At 51.1% G+C, this 16,029-nt stretch overlaps 5 protein-coding genes across 5 annotated transcripts; 2 read left to right on the top strand and 3 right to left on the bottom strand.

The window, feature by feature from the left end:
• Nucleotides 1-318: 318 nt before the first annotated feature.
• On the top strand, nucleotides 319-614 carry BO94DRAFT_178431 (uncharacterized protein). The gene has a single exon (XM_025605961.1). The coding sequence runs from the start codon at nucleotides 395-397 to the stop codon at nucleotides 563-565; it is 171 nt and encodes a 56-aa protein (XP_025464784.1). The 5' UTR covers nucleotides 319-394; the 3' UTR covers nucleotides 566-614.
• Nucleotides 615-3,977, bottom strand: BO94DRAFT_178437 (uncharacterized protein). Its single transcript, XM_025605962.1, has 3 exons — nucleotides 3,751-3,977; nucleotides 3,509-3,688; nucleotides 615-3,456 (listed from the first exon to the last, which is right to left on the bottom strand). Exons 1-3 carry the CDS (start codon nucleotides 3,751-3,753, stop codon nucleotides 664-666), a joined length of 2,976 nt encoding a protein of 991 aa, XP_025464783.1. The 5' UTR covers nucleotides 3,754-3,977; the 3' UTR covers nucleotides 615-663.
• A 3,092-nt stretch (nucleotides 3,978-7,069) lies between these two features.
• BO94DRAFT_577265 (uncharacterized protein) lies at nucleotides 7,070-8,204 on the bottom strand (the record flags this gene model as incomplete). The annotated part of the gene is made up of 2 exons (XM_025615169.1): nucleotides 7,070-7,886; nucleotides 8,198-8,204. The coding sequence occupies 2 exons, from the start codon at nucleotides 8,202-8,204 to the stop codon at nucleotides 7,423-7,425; spliced, it is 471 nt and encodes a 156-aa protein (XP_025464782.1). The 3' UTR covers nucleotides 7,070-7,422.
• BO94DRAFT_178417 (uncharacterized protein) lies at nucleotides 7,944-11,513 on the top strand. Its single transcript, XM_025605960.1, has 3 exons — nucleotides 7,944-8,170; nucleotides 8,280-8,480; nucleotides 8,539-11,513. The coding sequence occupies exons 2-3, from the start codon at nucleotides 8,417-8,419 to the stop codon at nucleotides 11,307-11,309; spliced, it is 2,835 nt and encodes a 944-aa protein (XP_025464781.1). The 5' UTR covers nucleotides 7,944-8,170; nucleotides 8,280-8,416; the 3' UTR covers nucleotides 11,310-11,513.
• A 1,889-nt stretch (nucleotides 11,514-13,402) lies between these two features.
• Nucleotides 13,403-14,496, bottom strand: BO94DRAFT_178400 (uncharacterized protein). The gene is made up of 2 exons (XM_025605959.1): nucleotides 14,457-14,496; nucleotides 13,403-14,402 (listed from the first exon to the last, which is right to left on the bottom strand). Exon 2 carries the CDS (start codon nucleotides 14,180-14,182, stop codon nucleotides 13,511-13,513), a length of 672 nt encoding a protein of 223 aa, XP_025464780.1. The 5' UTR covers nucleotides 14,183-14,402; nucleotides 14,457-14,496; the 3' UTR covers nucleotides 13,403-13,510.
• Between the last annotated feature and the right edge of the window lie 1,533 nt (nucleotides 14,497-16,029).

Genomic DNA, 16,029 nt, shown 5'->3' with positions numbered 1-16,029 from the left:
TATGTTTTTTCTGTCTGTCTGGGATGAATCTATCTTTGGGTGTTGGGTCTGTGCGGGAGAGGATTGGGTTGACTTCTTTGATTCTGAGATGTAGGAAGAATTAGAGGGGGTGGGGGGGTGATTGTCTGTAGAGGGTGTTGCTGTGTGGGTTGATGTTGGCTCTTGAGGTACGTCATTGTTTATTCGTATACGGAGCACCTCTAGAATTATGGGCCGTAGAGGGAATCGCCCAGGAGATGTTAGTATCAATGTTGGCTATGCTGGGATTCAAGGGTCGGCACATTTTATTTCCCTTGAGATTACGAAACCAGCTTAATTGAATAGAATCCAAGTCAAGTTCGTTATCATTATTGACATTAAACTACCTATCCCGCGAGTTCTCACTATTTCATGTATGTATCAAGCTCAAACAAACAATCCATTTATCAAACATTCTGGTGTGTACATTGTAGTTGCTCATGTGGAAGTATCCGGGTATTGGGTATATGTCATGGCCGTCCTGCGACTATGCGTCTTGTGGTCGTTCAGTCGTAACAAAGATCGGGGCGCCAAAGGAAAATCATAAAAAACCAGAGATCTCGGGTAGGATAGAATACAATGGCAGTAACATGATGAACTGAACTGGGTCGGGGACAGTAACCATGAAGCTGGAGGAGAGAATACTCAGATAAAGTTTCCTTCGGGACGCATTTCGTAACCATCGTCTCTGCCCTTCTTGAGGGCCTTGGCGAGCATCATATCGCGCATCCAGTCAATGCGCTCGTCACGGGTCCTCACGGCAAAGTGGTGGCTCTTGATATCCTTGTTGCCAAACAGCATCTTCTTTTCGTTCTCCTTAGAGGCCGGCACGAGGGAGAAAGTGAAGGCTGCGTCGCCTTTGCCAGGGTTGTTCCCATTGCGTAGGATGGACTTCTTGAAAGCAGCAGTAAGCTTCGAGCTGGAGGCCAAAGCCGAGCAGGCAACAGCATAGTCCTCAACATCGATCTCATCCAAAGCCCGAGAGCGGCGAAGAGCAGCGTACTCATCCCGGTGCATGGCCAAGTTAGTTCCACGCAGGGTGAAGTGTGCTTCCTGCCAGTCGTGTCGAAGGAACCGGGCTGGCTTGCGCTTCCGCATATATCCACTCCGGGTCACGTCAGGGTCTAGATTAGCCACAACACTGTTGTTACCCGTCTTGTGGCCGATGCGGGGGCTTCTTTTCAGGTCGGCCGGGTCATCAATGGGTGTGAGGGGCTTGTCCTCTTTGACGCGACGCAACGCCATGCCGGGATGGGCGCGAACAGAAGGAGACCGCGAGATAGGTCCTGGATAGCGAGCACGCATAAAGTTGCCATAACGCATGTCGGGGGGAACAGACTGGGAGGTTTCACGGGCGATGGGCCCATCCATCTGGGCGGTTACGGGAACATCCACCTCGGTGAACGGAGTGCCCTGGCGATAGTAATCGACTGGCGGCATATTCCGTGCATTACTGAATGGCCCGTACTCCTGTACCACGGTCGGAGAGCCATACATGCGGCTGGCCATGGATGGAGTAATGGTCCGCTGGGCCGTCACCGCCGTGGTCAGGTCGTCCGAGTCTGAATCGGTGGGTATCACCAACTTCGGGAGACTACGAAGATTGGCAGTCATGTTGTTCGTACGAGTAGCTGGAGGAGGTAGGAAAGGTGCAGCCACGTTAGGAGCCACCTTGGGTGGCACAGGGGGGGCAGGGGAGATGTCAGATTCAGAGTCCGAGTCCGAGTCGGAATCTGAAGAGTGTTCGAGATGTTGGTAGCTAAAGAATTGACGCATCTTTTCTTGGGGATCCAGCTTCCGGATCTCGTTTAGAGCTTCTTCAGACAGTCTCGGAGTAACTACTCCAAGCACATCCGACGATGCTACCACTGAAGGCTCAGTATCAGACTTGGGTCGCAACATGTTCTGTGCTGTCTCGGGATTTCCGGGATTTCCGGTGACGATGCTTTGTCCAGGAACAAGGACCGCATCGGGATATTCGGCAGCCAATTTCTCCATCTGTCGCTTGTATCTTCGGTATTTGGGACAGCTCTCACCCTTGGAGCAGTTGTGGGGCTTGGGGAGGACTTGTTCGATACCGACGATGGAGACGGCCTCTGTTTCCGTGAGCTGATTGCCATTGGGTTGACGTGAAATCACTTCACCCGTCGGAGACACAGATGCTGCATATGACTGTCTTCTGGAAGACTCCCTGTCCAAGGAAGGTTCTCTGTCCCTAGAAGGTGGGCTTTTCAACATAGTGTTGCGCAGGTGATCAATTGAGGCCATGAGTTGATGTCGTTTGCCAAATGATTGGATGCCAAGTTCTTTGAGGTCATCAGCCCGAAGGTTGAGCAGTACATTGCCAGCAATGTCGTTGATGATGAACCTGTCAATCACGGACTCATCGTACCCAGCAATATGCATCCAATGGGCGACCTGGCTCGGTGCCCAACCTCGGATTTCACTCTCCTCGACCTGGGAAACATCCGGATGCACAGTCTTGTAAGCTTGGGGGGTGCATGGAGAGAACGCATATCTGCGTGAGCTCGATACATCGGACCCAGGAATTTGTGTACTCCCAATGCTTGAACCGGTGTGCTGGGGGGCATCAAAGTTGGATCTGGGAAACTGAGAGCTTCCAACGCTCGAGCCAGTATGTTGAGGGGCCTCAAAGTTGGATCTGGGAAACTGGGAGCTTCCAACGCTCGAGCCAGTATGCTGAGGGGCCTCAAAGTCAGAGGGGATGTAATGAGAGGTCCCAACATCTGACATAGGGAACTGTGTACCCCCAATGCTCGAACCAGTGTGCTGGGGGGCATCACTATCTGATTCAGGATAATGAGACGCTCCAAAGTTTGATCGTGGGAACTGGGAGCGGGAGCTTGCAACACTCGAGCCAGTGTACTGAGGGGCCTCGATATCCGATGCAGGATAGTGGGAAGCCCCATGGTTTGATCTCGGGAACCGGGAGCTCCCTACGCTCGAGCCAGTGTATGGAGGAGCTTCAATGTCCGATGCAGGGTAGTGGGAAGTTCCAAGCTTTGATCTCGAGAACTGTGAGCTCGCGACACTCGAACCAGTATACTGAGGAGCCTCAACATCTGAGGGGGGATAGTAGGGAGTCCCGAGGTTCGACCTTGGAAATCGAGCACTCCCAATATTCGACCCAGTGTACAGTGTCTCGACGTCGGTAGGCAAAGGTGTCTCGACATCGGACGGAGGGAACTGCGGAGTATCTAGGTCGGACTGGAACTCAGACCGCCTGGGAGATCTTTCGAAATAGAGGTCAATCTCCGTCGACGGCACCGAACTGGTTGAAACAATCGACGATCTGAAGAGGTGCGGGCCAGAGGGGCCTTGGGTTGATTTGCGGTAGTAAGCAAAAGGCTCACGTGGGGCATGGTCTGGAGTCGGCAGTTCTGGTGTAGAAGCAGAGGAGACACTATCGTAACCAAACTGTAGGTTCTGGTCAGCAAGAACGGTATGGGCGCAGTTATGTGAAACTTACCGAGCCCATGCTCATGCGTGGAGACTCGTCATCCGACTCGCTGTATTCAAAGTCCGTATCATCGAAATCAGTGGTTGCAGACTGGCGGGCTTTCACCACTGTGAAAGCCGGCTGGAATTTCTTGGTGTTTGTCATGTCGAGAGACGCAGGCGGTGCCTTGCGCCGTGTGCGTCGTGCTTGCTAAAACCAAATAAGATCAGCATGTCACCCAACGGACGAAACAGAGACGGGAAATGACTTACCATGGTGAAAAGTAGAGGGGGAGAGATAGCGAGAATTTAAGTAAAGAATTGGATTGCCAAGTTGCCAGCAGAAATGGGGATACACAGGGCTTGGAATTATCATCCAACGCCTGTGCGAGATAGAGAAGGGTACACCAAAGAAAAAGAATGGTATCACACAGTGAGACCGTCCACGCACTCGGAAAGAAATCAGGAGGCAGGACGAGGAAGGGGGTCCTAGGGTCATCTGCAGTATATGTATATGGGAGAGCGAGACTGGCAGCCTTGACCGACAGGATGGCGGGGAGGTGAAACATGATCGTGCGAACGCAATCCTGCCTGACCGAATCGGGGGTCAGAGCTTGGGAGGGCTCAATCCTGACCTGCAGGGATATGAAACGCAGCAGCATCGTCCTTGTCAGTGACCGGAGGAATCGCCGCTCAATGGCCAGGAGGATGAGCGGACAAGGTGATGAAGAGTGATCACCTTGCAGTAGTCCGGAGGTCAACACGGTACTCCCGCCCCGGGTTGTCCAATAAATTGGCGCCGGGGCAGAAATCACGCAGGAAACCAGAGGCAGAGGGACGAGGGAGAGATGTGAGAGGTCGAGCAAGAGCCGTTGCCGTTCCTCTACGCGCCGGGCTGGCGATGCGCAGTGGCTTCCAGGCCCGTGACTGGTGGAGCCTTAGCGCCTGGCCCGCACGGCAGCCATCCCTGCACTTCCCTCTTCCCCTCCTCCTCGTCCTCTTCCCCCTACTAGGTACCACCTCTATACCCTCTGATTCGGCTCCTCCTCGGCGTTACCTGGCCCAAGACCTTGAATCTCGAGCAATTAAATATCGCACGAATCCGCCGAATCCGCCCTCACTCGTCTGGTTATCCTGAGCCAATCCTTTAGGTTGGTGGCTGGCCATCCTACGTCTGTTCGCCTTGGGCGCTTCGCATGCTATTCACTCCAGGTAATGGTTCCGAGCGTCAAGGTGTTCATCTCCCAGTATCCTCGGCAACCTACTTAGCGGTGGGCAGTCCATCATGCTCGAGTGATACATCGATTGCCGGTTCCCTGTACCAATTGCGGAGCCAGCCTTCCCCAACCCACGTTGGTTGCTCTTCACCGAACAATCCCTATCTCATACACCGTGCCTTTAGTGCTCTTTTTCCACTTGCTTTGTTCTTATTAACGCTAATCTTCTGATGCTATTGTTTCTCTACAATAGATTTGTTTTAATTTGAACGTCGTTAGGAGATTGGATTCGGGTCTTTCATTTGGTTTTGTCGTGTAGATTTTACTTTTCCCTAGCAGACTGTGTTAACGTGGTTCAAATAATTGCAGTATGTGATGTAGGCAAGCGGCTGCATTGATGTGATGAGTTTCCCGCCTCGACAGGTGCCAGATGTGCAGCGAGACACCAGCAACGGATAAATTTTGTACCCATGCCTAGGCAACCAGCAGCATAAAGATAGTAACCCAGGAGATACACTCGGTAGGTAACAAAAAATCAAATGAGACTGCGAAAGCAAACTCAAGCCTTGAGGGGGATGGATGATCCCATGTACAATGGTTACTCGGGCAGTTGGAAGGTCCTAAGCGGCTATTCTCTAAAGAAAGATTGCATCTTCATTTAGTATCACCTTCAAGAGAGACACTGAAATCCATAACTTAAGCGCAGAACAACTGCGAGGCCGGTTAAGTGATGGAAACGGTCAACTCATAAGCGGTGGGTGTGATTGTGACGAGTGCCACTAGGCTACATTAGCTGCTTTCCGGAACCTGGGCGTACACAGTACTGCCGGCTTGGTTGGCTGTCAGTTGAGGAGCAGAGCCAGTTCTACCTGTTGGGCATACCCGTGACTTCCACTAGTTCATGCTACTTGACTGCGGTCGCTATTTTCTTAAGAATTGCAATGTAGAGGTGATATTGGCGTCTCGAGAAGAATTGCTTGTGCAAGCATTCAGCGCAAGGCAATCAATTCACCTGGGCATCCCATCTGTAGGCATAGGGGACCAACCGCGCAGTTGATCCAAAATTAGAACATCAGAACATCATTCGAAGTAAAACTTGCACTCAACTGCTGTATGTTGCCTGACTGGGAATGTTGATTCCAAGGGCAGCGGTTCCGAGGAGCTGGTAACCCAACGCATCTCTCAGACAGAGATGCTATTTTCGTATATCCATCTGAAACTATCACTTTGATGCAATCTATTAAAAGAACACTGCTGATGATACTCATGATCTGATGCTGAAACAGTAGTGAAGAACTTTATTTAGAACTCACGATGCTATAGACTGATCGTGGATGCACTATCTTGATAGCCATGCTTGTTCAAGGATCAATAGCGTGCTGAATAGGATCATTTGACTGGAGGATGACCTGCAGGAAGTTATGAATAGCACACGTTGATGGAGAGAGATACTCGGAAAGTGCCTAAATCGTGTTCTATTCTTGTCACTTCCACGCTTCTGGCACCACCACGTTTTCCGGTCTCTATTTGCTGGCGAGCGTTCTGGCGGTTCCCCGGCGGTTAACCAAGACCACACACTGGCGGATAGGAGGTCATTCATATTCCGGGCGCTTGGGGTACCCCGCTCTGTGAATGTTACTGCAGCAGGAGAGTTATATTTAGGACTCTGAAATCTGAAGGGCAGCTGTCTACCTAAATATAACCACAAGCTAACGATCCGGGGACCAATAAGCCGGGGGAGTTTAACGCAGATAATAGCCCCCCCTGGTCGGCAACCCTCGTGCAGCCCGGCGGTTAAGCATTGCTAATTAAGGCTTGCCGGCTCATCCAAGCGTCTCCGATCCGCCCCGCCTCTGCACGGGCCGAGGCCCAGCTCCACCAGGGCCTGCCTGATTGGCCTACCCTGACCAGGGGCCTGATTATCTCGTCGCGCGTTCATCACAATCCATCACGACCCGGCGACTAACTGATCGATGGAAGGCACAAATGGCAGACCTCCGCAAAAATCATAGAAAAATCGTAAAAATATGGGAAAAGTATCAGCACGTAGAAGAAGCTGTCCAGAAGGTCATGTTTGTGTTGAGAAATGCTAGAAGCCGTGCACGGCCTGACAGCATGACCGGGTCGACTTCATCAACCTGGGCGGCTAACTCCTCGGTTTGGAAGCACGAAAAACAACTCTTAGTGCGCTGCCAATCAGCGAGAAACGCCGTTTAGTTCACACCCCGCGCTAACTAGAGCCATTAGACCCTGACCAGAACCTCACACCATCCACCCGACCATGATCCCTGCAGCCATCAACTCCTCCGTGCGCGTCTAATGGCATACCTGATCAGCATTTCACTCCCAGGCATTATTTTGTCCACCACCATCATCCATACTATATCCCCCGCTAGCTTAGACTCGCTCTAGTATCAGTTCCGGTCTATCATGCCGATACTGATTTGCTGTTTCAATTTGTCTCCACTCGAGGTTCGCATCTTCCGGGGTTTTTTGAAACAATACCCCCGTCTATCTGACCCCTGGGATGGCAAAAATAGAAGCATGGCGTTGATACTACTTGATCAAGACCGGCTTCTCATATACATTACCTTGGTTTATACCCAGATGGACCGAAGTCATAAAGACCGGCTTCATCCTCCCTCATCGTCTGTGTCTTCCCATGCACTGCTGTTGATTCAATCAGTTGACAACAACAAGATCATCATCCAGTTCCCAATATCTTTCTTTACTTTTCTATCTTCATATAACTGTCTCTGTGCAACTGCACTATATCATCTCGCCCTTCTTGGCAACGATTGAGCTCTGGTCGCTTGACCTTCACGCTCCTGTGGGAGGGGCTCCCCAGCGTCGCTGCATAGCACAAGATGTCTTTTGTGGCATCGTCCCCTACGGCGTCGTCCTCTGGGCTGTCGTCCCCTATATCCTTTGGGTCCTCCTTCTCGGTCGAAGACGTCGCCGAGGACCGCGCTACCGCGGAAGCAAGCGACGTACCCGAGTCGTCGGGGCAAGGGGCGCGACGGGGAGCAGCACGACGGGGAGCAGCACCAGGAAGCGCTAGAGGATCAGCACGGGGAGTAACAAGAGGAGGAAGGGTGACTAAAGCTGCAAGGGGAGCAAAGGCGGCAAGAGGAGCAAGAGGGACTGCACGAGGGGGGACCAGAGCCGCTGCACGAGGAGCAGCAAGAGGTGCTGCACGAGGGGCAGCGAAAAGGGAAGCAAGAGGGGGGCGAAAAAGGGAGCCAGTGGAGGGGCAACGGGGGCAACGAGGGGAGCAGGCGGAGGATCCAGAGGAGGGGCCAGAGGAGGAGCAAGAGGCGCAGCAAAAGGAAAAGAAGCAGCAAGAGGAAAAGAAGCGGCAAAAGGAAAAGAAGCAGCCAAAGGAAAAGAAGCAGCAAAAGGAGCAACAGGAGGGAGCGCACGAGGGGGGGAACCAAGTGCGGCGGGAACCGCAAAGGGCAGCCGCTCACGCTCAGGTACTTACCATCCAACTCTCAACTTACGCACCATTGTTCTGTTGGGATACAACGGCGCTTGTGTCTGGGCTTTTATTTCATCTGGCGGTAACTAACCCTGTCTGTGCAGGCTGCTTCACCTGCCGTGTGAGAAGGAAAAAATGTGACGAGACCCGGCCAGTCTGCAGCTCTTGCTCAAAGCTCGCCCTCAAATGTCACTATAAAGCCCCCCAGTGGTGGGCCACGGTCGAGCAACGCAAGGCGCAGATGGGAAATATCAGCAGAAGAATCCGCCAGTCGAAGATCATCTCAAAGGAAGACAACCTGCAAGGTGAGTACCAGTCAAGCCTTGGCCCAAGTACCTGGCCTCTAACCCGTCGTGAACCCAGTGTACGTGAAGCGCGTCGGCGCCATGGCTCAGAAGGCCGCCCCGTCGTCGAGCTCTGAGCCCGTTGAGACAATGCTTGGAGAGGGATTCAACCCTTACACTTACACTGCTACCTCGATTACACCTCTCTCGCCCTACAATATCGATGTGACCACAGAGACCCAGGCATTCATACTGCCTCCCCAGGGCAACTCTACGGCTCCGGATTTTGCCTCGACTCCCACGACAGCCCCCGCCTCAGGTTCCTCTTCAAGCTTGCCCATCGACCCTTCTCTTGACTCCTTTGGTGGATCATCTAGCTCCTCCGTTGGAGTGCCATCATCTAGTCAGAGTCTGTCCTTCGGGACCACGAACTATACGGACCCCATGAATCCCTTGACGCCTATGACACCGATTACACCTGTGAACCCGATGCAATCCATGAACTCCAGCAACTTCATGAACCCCATGTATTCTATGAACTCCATGAACTCCGTGAATCCTATGACGCCGATAACGCCGATAACGCCCATGAGCTACATGGACCCTATGAACCCTATGGGATATATGGGCTACATGAACCAGATGAACCAGATGAACCAGATGAATCCGATGAACCAGATGAACCAGATGAGCTACATGAACTCTTTGAATCCGACAGGTCAGATGAATCAGATGGGCTCAACAAATTGGACGGACACTATGAATCCGATGGGTTCGATGAATCAGATGGGTTTCATGAACCAACTCAGTTCCATGGACCAGGGAGGCTCTACTGACCAGATGGGCTTCATGAATCAGATGGGCGCTATGAATTCAATGAACCCTATCACGCCCGTAACACCCATGAGCTACGTTGACCCTATGCCCACCCTGAACCTCATAGGCTCGACCAGCCCAATGGACCACATGGACCTGACAAATCCGGTGGATTCTATGAACTCGACGAGTCAAGCAGACTTCATGAGTCCGATCAACTCATTAGACCCCTTGAACCTGGCTAACTCAATGGACCCCATGAGCTCAACAAGCGAAGTGGACTTCCTGAACTCAATGGATTCGACAGATTCGACGAATCTGACCACCCCGGCGAACATGACGAACTCAATGGACTCTATCGACCCGATATACCCAGCGGAGCCCATGAGCCTGGTAACACCAGAGAGTTCCATGAATTCGTCAAATTCAGCGGACCTCATGAACTCGACAGGCCCAGTGAATTCCGAGAGCTCGACAACTCCAGCCGAGCAAATTCATCCAATGAATCCCCCGCCGGCACCAGTGCCAGCACCCGTCCAACAGGGAAGTTCAGGAAAGAGAAAGGTTGGCAGACCTCGAAAGAACCCCATCACGACCCAAGAATCTAGCTCGACCCAGAAATCCAAGTCGACCCCAAAAGTCAAGTCGACCCCAAAAGCCAAGTCGACCCAAAAGCCCAAGCCGACTCAGAAGTCCAACACTGCCCAGAGCTCCAATCAGGCCCAGAGCTCTCGCCAAATGGACAAGGGGCTCATGCAACAGAACCGAACCCTGACGAGCTACCTTCTGTCTCTCATACCTCTCTCTGATGATGACAAGCCTTTTCTTGAGCATTTCATCAATAAGGTTGTGCGGGTGGTGCTTCCCATCCCTGAAATATATCCAGGGAACCAGACACACGTGACAGAAATTGTCAACTCGCTGCAGAACAACCGTGCATATCTCCATTGCTGCCTCAGCGCATCTGCCATTCATCTCAAGGCTAGCCAGCGGTTGGACGACCAGCTGGATCCTGAGATTATGAATCATCGCTACACCGCCATATCACAGCTTTCACGAACCCTGTTACATGATAGCGGGGATATGCATGCATTGAATGGCACGCTTGCCCTGATTTTCTATTACAGTGCTGTCAGCAACCCGGATGACTATCTTCCTGACATTTCATGGAGACATCATTTCACAGCAGTGTGGAATCTCGTCAAGAAGCTTGACCGCCCGCCATCTCCATTCAATGTTTCCCTGATTGCTTGGATTGATATACTTGGCTCCACCATGGTAGGAAAAACGCCTGCTTTTTCTCATACCTACCGTACGAAGAATGCGAAGGGGATCGGATCTGGTCTTGAACGGCTGATGGGCTGTAATGACCGTCTCATGTATCTGATCTCGGAGATTGCGTGCCTTGAGGACCTTATAGCCGATCCTACATCCAACATGGACGAACAGGAGATCAGGAAACAGTTTGCGGGTCTCACTGCCCAGCTGAACTGGGCTGAGGACCCAAACCGGGGCTTCGAAGCCATCTACAATCCTAAAGGGGGTATCAAGCCGGACAAGCTGACCAAGCTCATCAGTGGGATATTTCAGCTTGCAGCCCGCATCTATCTTTACAGCGTCATGCCGGGATTCGATTACCACGACGGTACCATCATGAACCTGGTCAATTCTATCTCGGTCGATCTGACGTACATCCCGTCAGGCCCCAACGGGTTTGATCGCTGCCTAGCATGGCCATTGTTCATGGCGGGGGTGCACTCTACGCCGTCCAGCAATTTTCGAAGAGTCTTGACCGAGAGAGTGGCGGCTATGGGCTATCTTGCCAAGTTCGGCAGTTTCGGTCAAATGTACCGCATTCTGAAGGAAGTTTGGGTGGCCAGGGAGGGTCCACTCACTACGCCTTCGAATGCCGCCGAACCTCAGCCGGGCGAGTCCAGCGAGGGGGCTGATGGGGGTTCTCAACAACCCCCACCGGAGGAATGTCACTGGCGGGAGGTCATGAAGCGCAAGAACTGGGAATTCTTGGTCATGTAAGAGAGGAAGTCGGGCAGGGAAGCCGCAGGATTGGAAATCATCAAGGCAAGACTGACAGTGTCAGCACCTCTGGTAAGTAATTATGGGCGGGACTTGTGTCTGGAAGCTTAAAGGGTTGAGAGCTCACCGTGGTTGCTCCCCTGTTTCTTTTCGTATCTTTTTATTTATCATCTCTTTCGTGTTGATGTTCTGGTTTCACTTTGCTTGGTCTGAAATTTCAGTTGATCTGACTTGCTTCATTTCCTTACCACACTCGTTGATTCCCCATCTTTGCTAGCTAGCTGGTATATGACTTGTTTTGGACTGCCTTGTGCTGCGTTCTGCTTTGCTCTGTTCTGGTTGAATTTCCGCTGACATGCTCGCGATCACACGATGGTTCTGTTTGATTCATATTCTTTACTTTTCCCTTTACTCTTTCTTGGAACATCTTGTTCTTCCCTTGGCGTTGTTGGCTAGTGTCAACTCGTACGTTCCCTGATGCCTTCTTGATGAGGCCGCATGCTCACTGGTTGTTGCTTTCCTTTTATCCCTTTTCTTCTTTTTCCTTTTTTTAATATATATTTTCTTTCCTTTTTTAGAACACCTGTTCCCTTTCACCCATTCATCTTCTTTCTTCTTCATTCTGCTTTATACCATTACACTTTCTAGATACCTTCTTATCCCTTCGCTACGACCACGGCTACGCATTGATGACTATCTGTGCTGGAATTTGTTTGTTAGTCGTTAATGTGAATTCGCAGTTTTTCCTTGCCCCTCTACATCGTAGCAATGTAGAAGAAAAATAACTCAGTCATAAAAAATGCGATCATCATCTCTTAACACACTCCATAATATATTTCGACAATCCCACATATCCAAGATCTACTAGACAACAATCTCCTACTCAGCAAGATTCACCCCTAGCAAGCACTACATCACCTACTCTATATCTCTCATCGTTAAAGCCCAGCCATCTCCTGTGCAGGCCCATCCACTCGTCCTATCCACTATGTAATTCCAACCTCAACACCACACCATACCGTCCCACCAACTCTTCCACTACTAGTAATACAATGAACCCACCTAGTACCTAGCCATACCTTACTCATTGCACAATGAAGAAGTAAACTCCACACTCCAAACTCCAAACTCATCAATCATCAACCCATCACTAAGTCCAAAACCCTCAAACCTCAAACCTAGATATGATAACCCCCCCAACCACCTTATCTACCCACCCCCACAAACCCACCCAAACGACACCATCACACAAAAATTACCATACTACCCAGTAACAGTTTCCCATACCACCTACCACCACCAAGGTACTAAGCGCGCACCGATCCCTCTAACCCTATCAGCACAAAGAACAAAGAACAAAGAAAGCCTAAACCAAGCTTACCTACTAGTACGATAGTAAGTAGGTACTTCTAGCCGCGCGGGACCAACAACTCAGCCTCAACACTAGATGTCCAACTAACCAACCATATTCCGCAACAGTGAACGTATAGGTTCCACATGGAAGGGAGGGATAATACGATGCCTGAATGCTCATGTTGTAGCTAAGAGGCTAAGATGACAGGGTACCTTAGGTGAGTCGGACTTTGTTGGGCGGTGTAGGCTAAGCACTTGATTGGTGGAACGTGGCTCGAGCGCACGTGGGAGGATTCGATCCTGGAGGATGCTTAGATTCCGTCATTTAAGTTCCGGGTTTCGGGGCTAGGTAGATTGTACGGTCACTGACTGCGTGTTTAATTTGGGGCTTATTTGGTGGCTTGATAGGGACTGGGGGTGGGATTGGAGGTTTTTTGGGTTGGATTATCTTCTACGGATGGTTTAGACTTTTTGGATTGGGACAGTTCCAAATGGACATTTGTGGCATTTGGGGTTATTCCTGCGCTCTAGGCAACATGTAAATCGAGAGACGGAAAGAAACGCAAATGGACAGTGAACGAAAGATTCGCAACTAAGCCATACATGTAACAAATGCAAGTGACAACATCTCATAACGCCATCCCAGAGGTACCAGACACATCATGCACACCAGAGACCATAGTACAGCGAATGAAACTGACATAGGAAAGTCGTAAAACCAGTCCAAAATGCCCAATAATGTATCCCCGGCCGTGTACAATGCACCCATGACAAAGAAAGAAAAGGCGTAGGAAACAAGGATTCACCAGGACCCTTGTTAATAAGTAGTTAAGATCATCTTTAAACGCTCACGTAGTCCGACGACTGGCATTCTTTCTCCGCTTGCCCTGTGGTGGTGGATCCAGCTGAGGTGCCCGCTTATATGTGACTGTTGTGGTGGTGACATGTCGTACGCAGAAGGCATTGCCAGTCTCACTGATAGGAGAGTCGAAGAAACGCTGCTGTCTCCAATCCGATGGGGTAAACGGTGAGCGAAGGGGATGTGCGCTTCGCGGAGATGCGGACACGGGAGTATAAAGGTATGGTGGAGGGAGGCGCATGCGTTGGGTATGAATAGGGCTTTTGGTCGGTCGTGAAGCCCGTGAAGCCTGAACAGGTGCAGGAGTAGTAGTGCTCTTAGGTACGTTTCCGCCTGAGAACGTGATAGAGGTGGCACTGAGGGGTGGAGAGGCGGGAGAAGGGCGAGGCTTGTCACGCATGTATTTATAGAAGTTTTCTCGAGAGTTGGCAGGGCATGCAAAGATCGGACTGAAGGTATTGAGAAATTCCGTATAGGCTGGTGGAGGAGTAATGGTGACAACATCATTGTCGTTCTCGTCTTCGTCTTGGTCTTCTTTCTTGACCTCCTTGATCGGCCTGTCTATGTCAAGGCATGTCCAGGTACGTTCCCGAAATTCGGAAGGAAAGGTCATGTTCTTCGGCGTGCTCAATGGGGGGAGGACTGGCTTCGTTGGAGCCATCTTGAACACTGCCTTTCAAGTGAATGAGAGAAGGTGAATGGTATGAATGAGAGGAGGTGAACAGAGTTGAGGGAGCTGGCCAGCCGGCTGATTATGTAGATGAAGGAGATTATGATTCGGATTTGATGGATAGGGGCGCCGGGCAGCAGCAGCCTTATCTAGGCCGGGGGGGCAACAGGGGAAGGATTCGAAATTGGGGGCCTTCTGGAAAGGACAGGATCTGGATAGCAGTCAGAAGCATATACTTCCCGTCAGATATCGCCCGGAAACGTACCGGTTTCTGTACCAGACAGTATCAATACGGCAAGTTGTATGTATGGACGGCCCTCGGGTCGTATCTGACCTAACCCAACATGGTTAGTCCGCTCAGCTGTCTAAAATAGCAACACCACGATCCAGTCATCCACTTACAAACCACTCGGTCTAAGAACAAAATAAGAACAGCCTGCAGGCGATGAGATCTTGCACAGCCCGGAGCTGGGTAATCTGGCCGTTTGCTGGGATCCTGGGATCGTCGGGGCAAGTGAGCTGGATTCGGAGATGATCCCGTTGAGCTAGCAGAGGTGCACAGTCCAGCTGATACAACCCCAAATTATGACCGCAAGATGAGACAAGGAGAGAAGAAAGTCAAGACTTTTGTGGATGGCGATGAGAAGCAAGTCCAGCCAGGTCCTTCGGCCGTTTTATAGCCGTTTTCAGGATATCCCCTCCTGCTGTCGACAGCAAAGGAGGCGTCTCCAGCAGCGTTGTCGCGCGCCATCTGAATCATGTCCCCTCTCTGCACCTCCTTCGCTGGAGGTATCGACGGCTATCTTCCTGGTTCAACTCGCCTATGATCCTCTCTGCATGGTTCGTTGCAGAAACGCGCGCGGTTCTACAACCACTGTTGGACTCCGTTGTCATCACAACCACCGAAGAGTACGGGGAATCCCAAACGTGCACCTGCAGAACTACCGACACAAACGGTATAGCCTGCAGAAGATTATCCAGGATCAGTGGCATCATAGACGCTATCGGTAGGCTGTGTTCCAATCACGGAGCGGAGATCGCATCTTGTTGTTAAGATAATGGTTTCAACGGGTGCCCCTTACATCTTAAGCTCGAGGACACGGCGCTTTGCGGAGATTGGACTGGACCCTGGAGAGGCGCCAAGCATCGACGGAATTTCGCATGGGTTGGCAAAGGAACTGATACCTTTGGCCATCGCGCCTTCCTGTAGAAGACAGAGCGGCAATGGCCGTTTGTTAAGTTCCAGAGAGTCGTCGTTTACTTGAGCATAGTGCACTTCAGCCAAGTGTGATATCTAGGTATGTCACTTAGCGCTGGGCGGGTGGAGCTAGGCGCCTGTGCACTCCCGTTCTATTCTTGATGTATGCTACGGAGTACTGGGCGGTTCGCCATGATAATTTTGTAACGACTGTTGGAATTTTCCACTGGCCTAATTGCCTATACATCTGAAATGAATCGGATTTGTGCTCCTGTTGGTAAAAGATGCGATGAGGCTCAGCGATTCCGATCCTACAATGGCTTGCTTACTTCAGCTCTTACATCAGAGTCACATGTCTATATATGAGCGACAGGATTAACATAGTCGTACTCTCTAACTCCACTGAGAAGATAGCGGGCGCTTTGGTGAGAACCAATCACCCATGGTGTGATACCATTCGATCATTACTAGTGAGGATCTATAAACAGCAACACCGGCGGCATAGCGGCATCACGGCAGCATGTCCATGCACGCTACAGCAACCACCATGGATCTGCACCAATGAACACCTGGTCTGAGGACTCCAGAGCTCCGAGTTAGCGCGGAGGCTAAATCTGTGACGGTTCATGTTCAGGAAGGC

This window comes from Aspergillus sclerotioniger (assembly GCF_003184525.1).
Source record: "Aspergillus sclerotioniger CBS 115572 chromosome Unknown BO94scaffold_24, whole genome shotgun sequence".
NCBI classification, from domain to species: domain Eukaryota; kingdom Fungi; phylum Ascomycota; class Eurotiomycetes; order Eurotiales; family Aspergillaceae; genus Aspergillus; species Aspergillus sclerotioniger.
This window is presented reverse-complemented; position numbering and strand designations above follow the sequence as displayed.

Bases quoted from the DNA above. Each gene is read 5' to 3' on its own strand.
- BO94DRAFT_178400 (XM_025605959.1), bottom strand. From the start codon at position 14,182: ATGGCTCCAACGAAGCCAGTCCTCCCCCCATTGAGCACGCCGAAGAAC.
- BO94DRAFT_178431 (XM_025605961.1), top strand. From the start codon at position 395: ATGTATCAAGCTCAAACAAACAATCCATTTATCAAACATTCTGGTGTG.
- BO94DRAFT_178417 (XM_025605960.1), top strand. From the start codon at position 8,417: ATGGGAAATATCAGCAGAAGAATCCGCCAGTCGAAGATCATCTCAAAG. The intron at 8,481-8,538 runs GTGAGTACCAGT...TCGTGAACCCAG, and splicing joins AAAGGAAGACAACCTGCAAG to TGTACGTGAAGCGCGTCGGC.
- BO94DRAFT_178437 (XM_025605962.1), bottom strand. The intron at 3,457-3,508 runs GTAAGTTTCACA...CAGAACCTACAG, and splicing joins CACGCATGAGCATGGGCTCG to TTTGGTTACGATAGTGTCTC.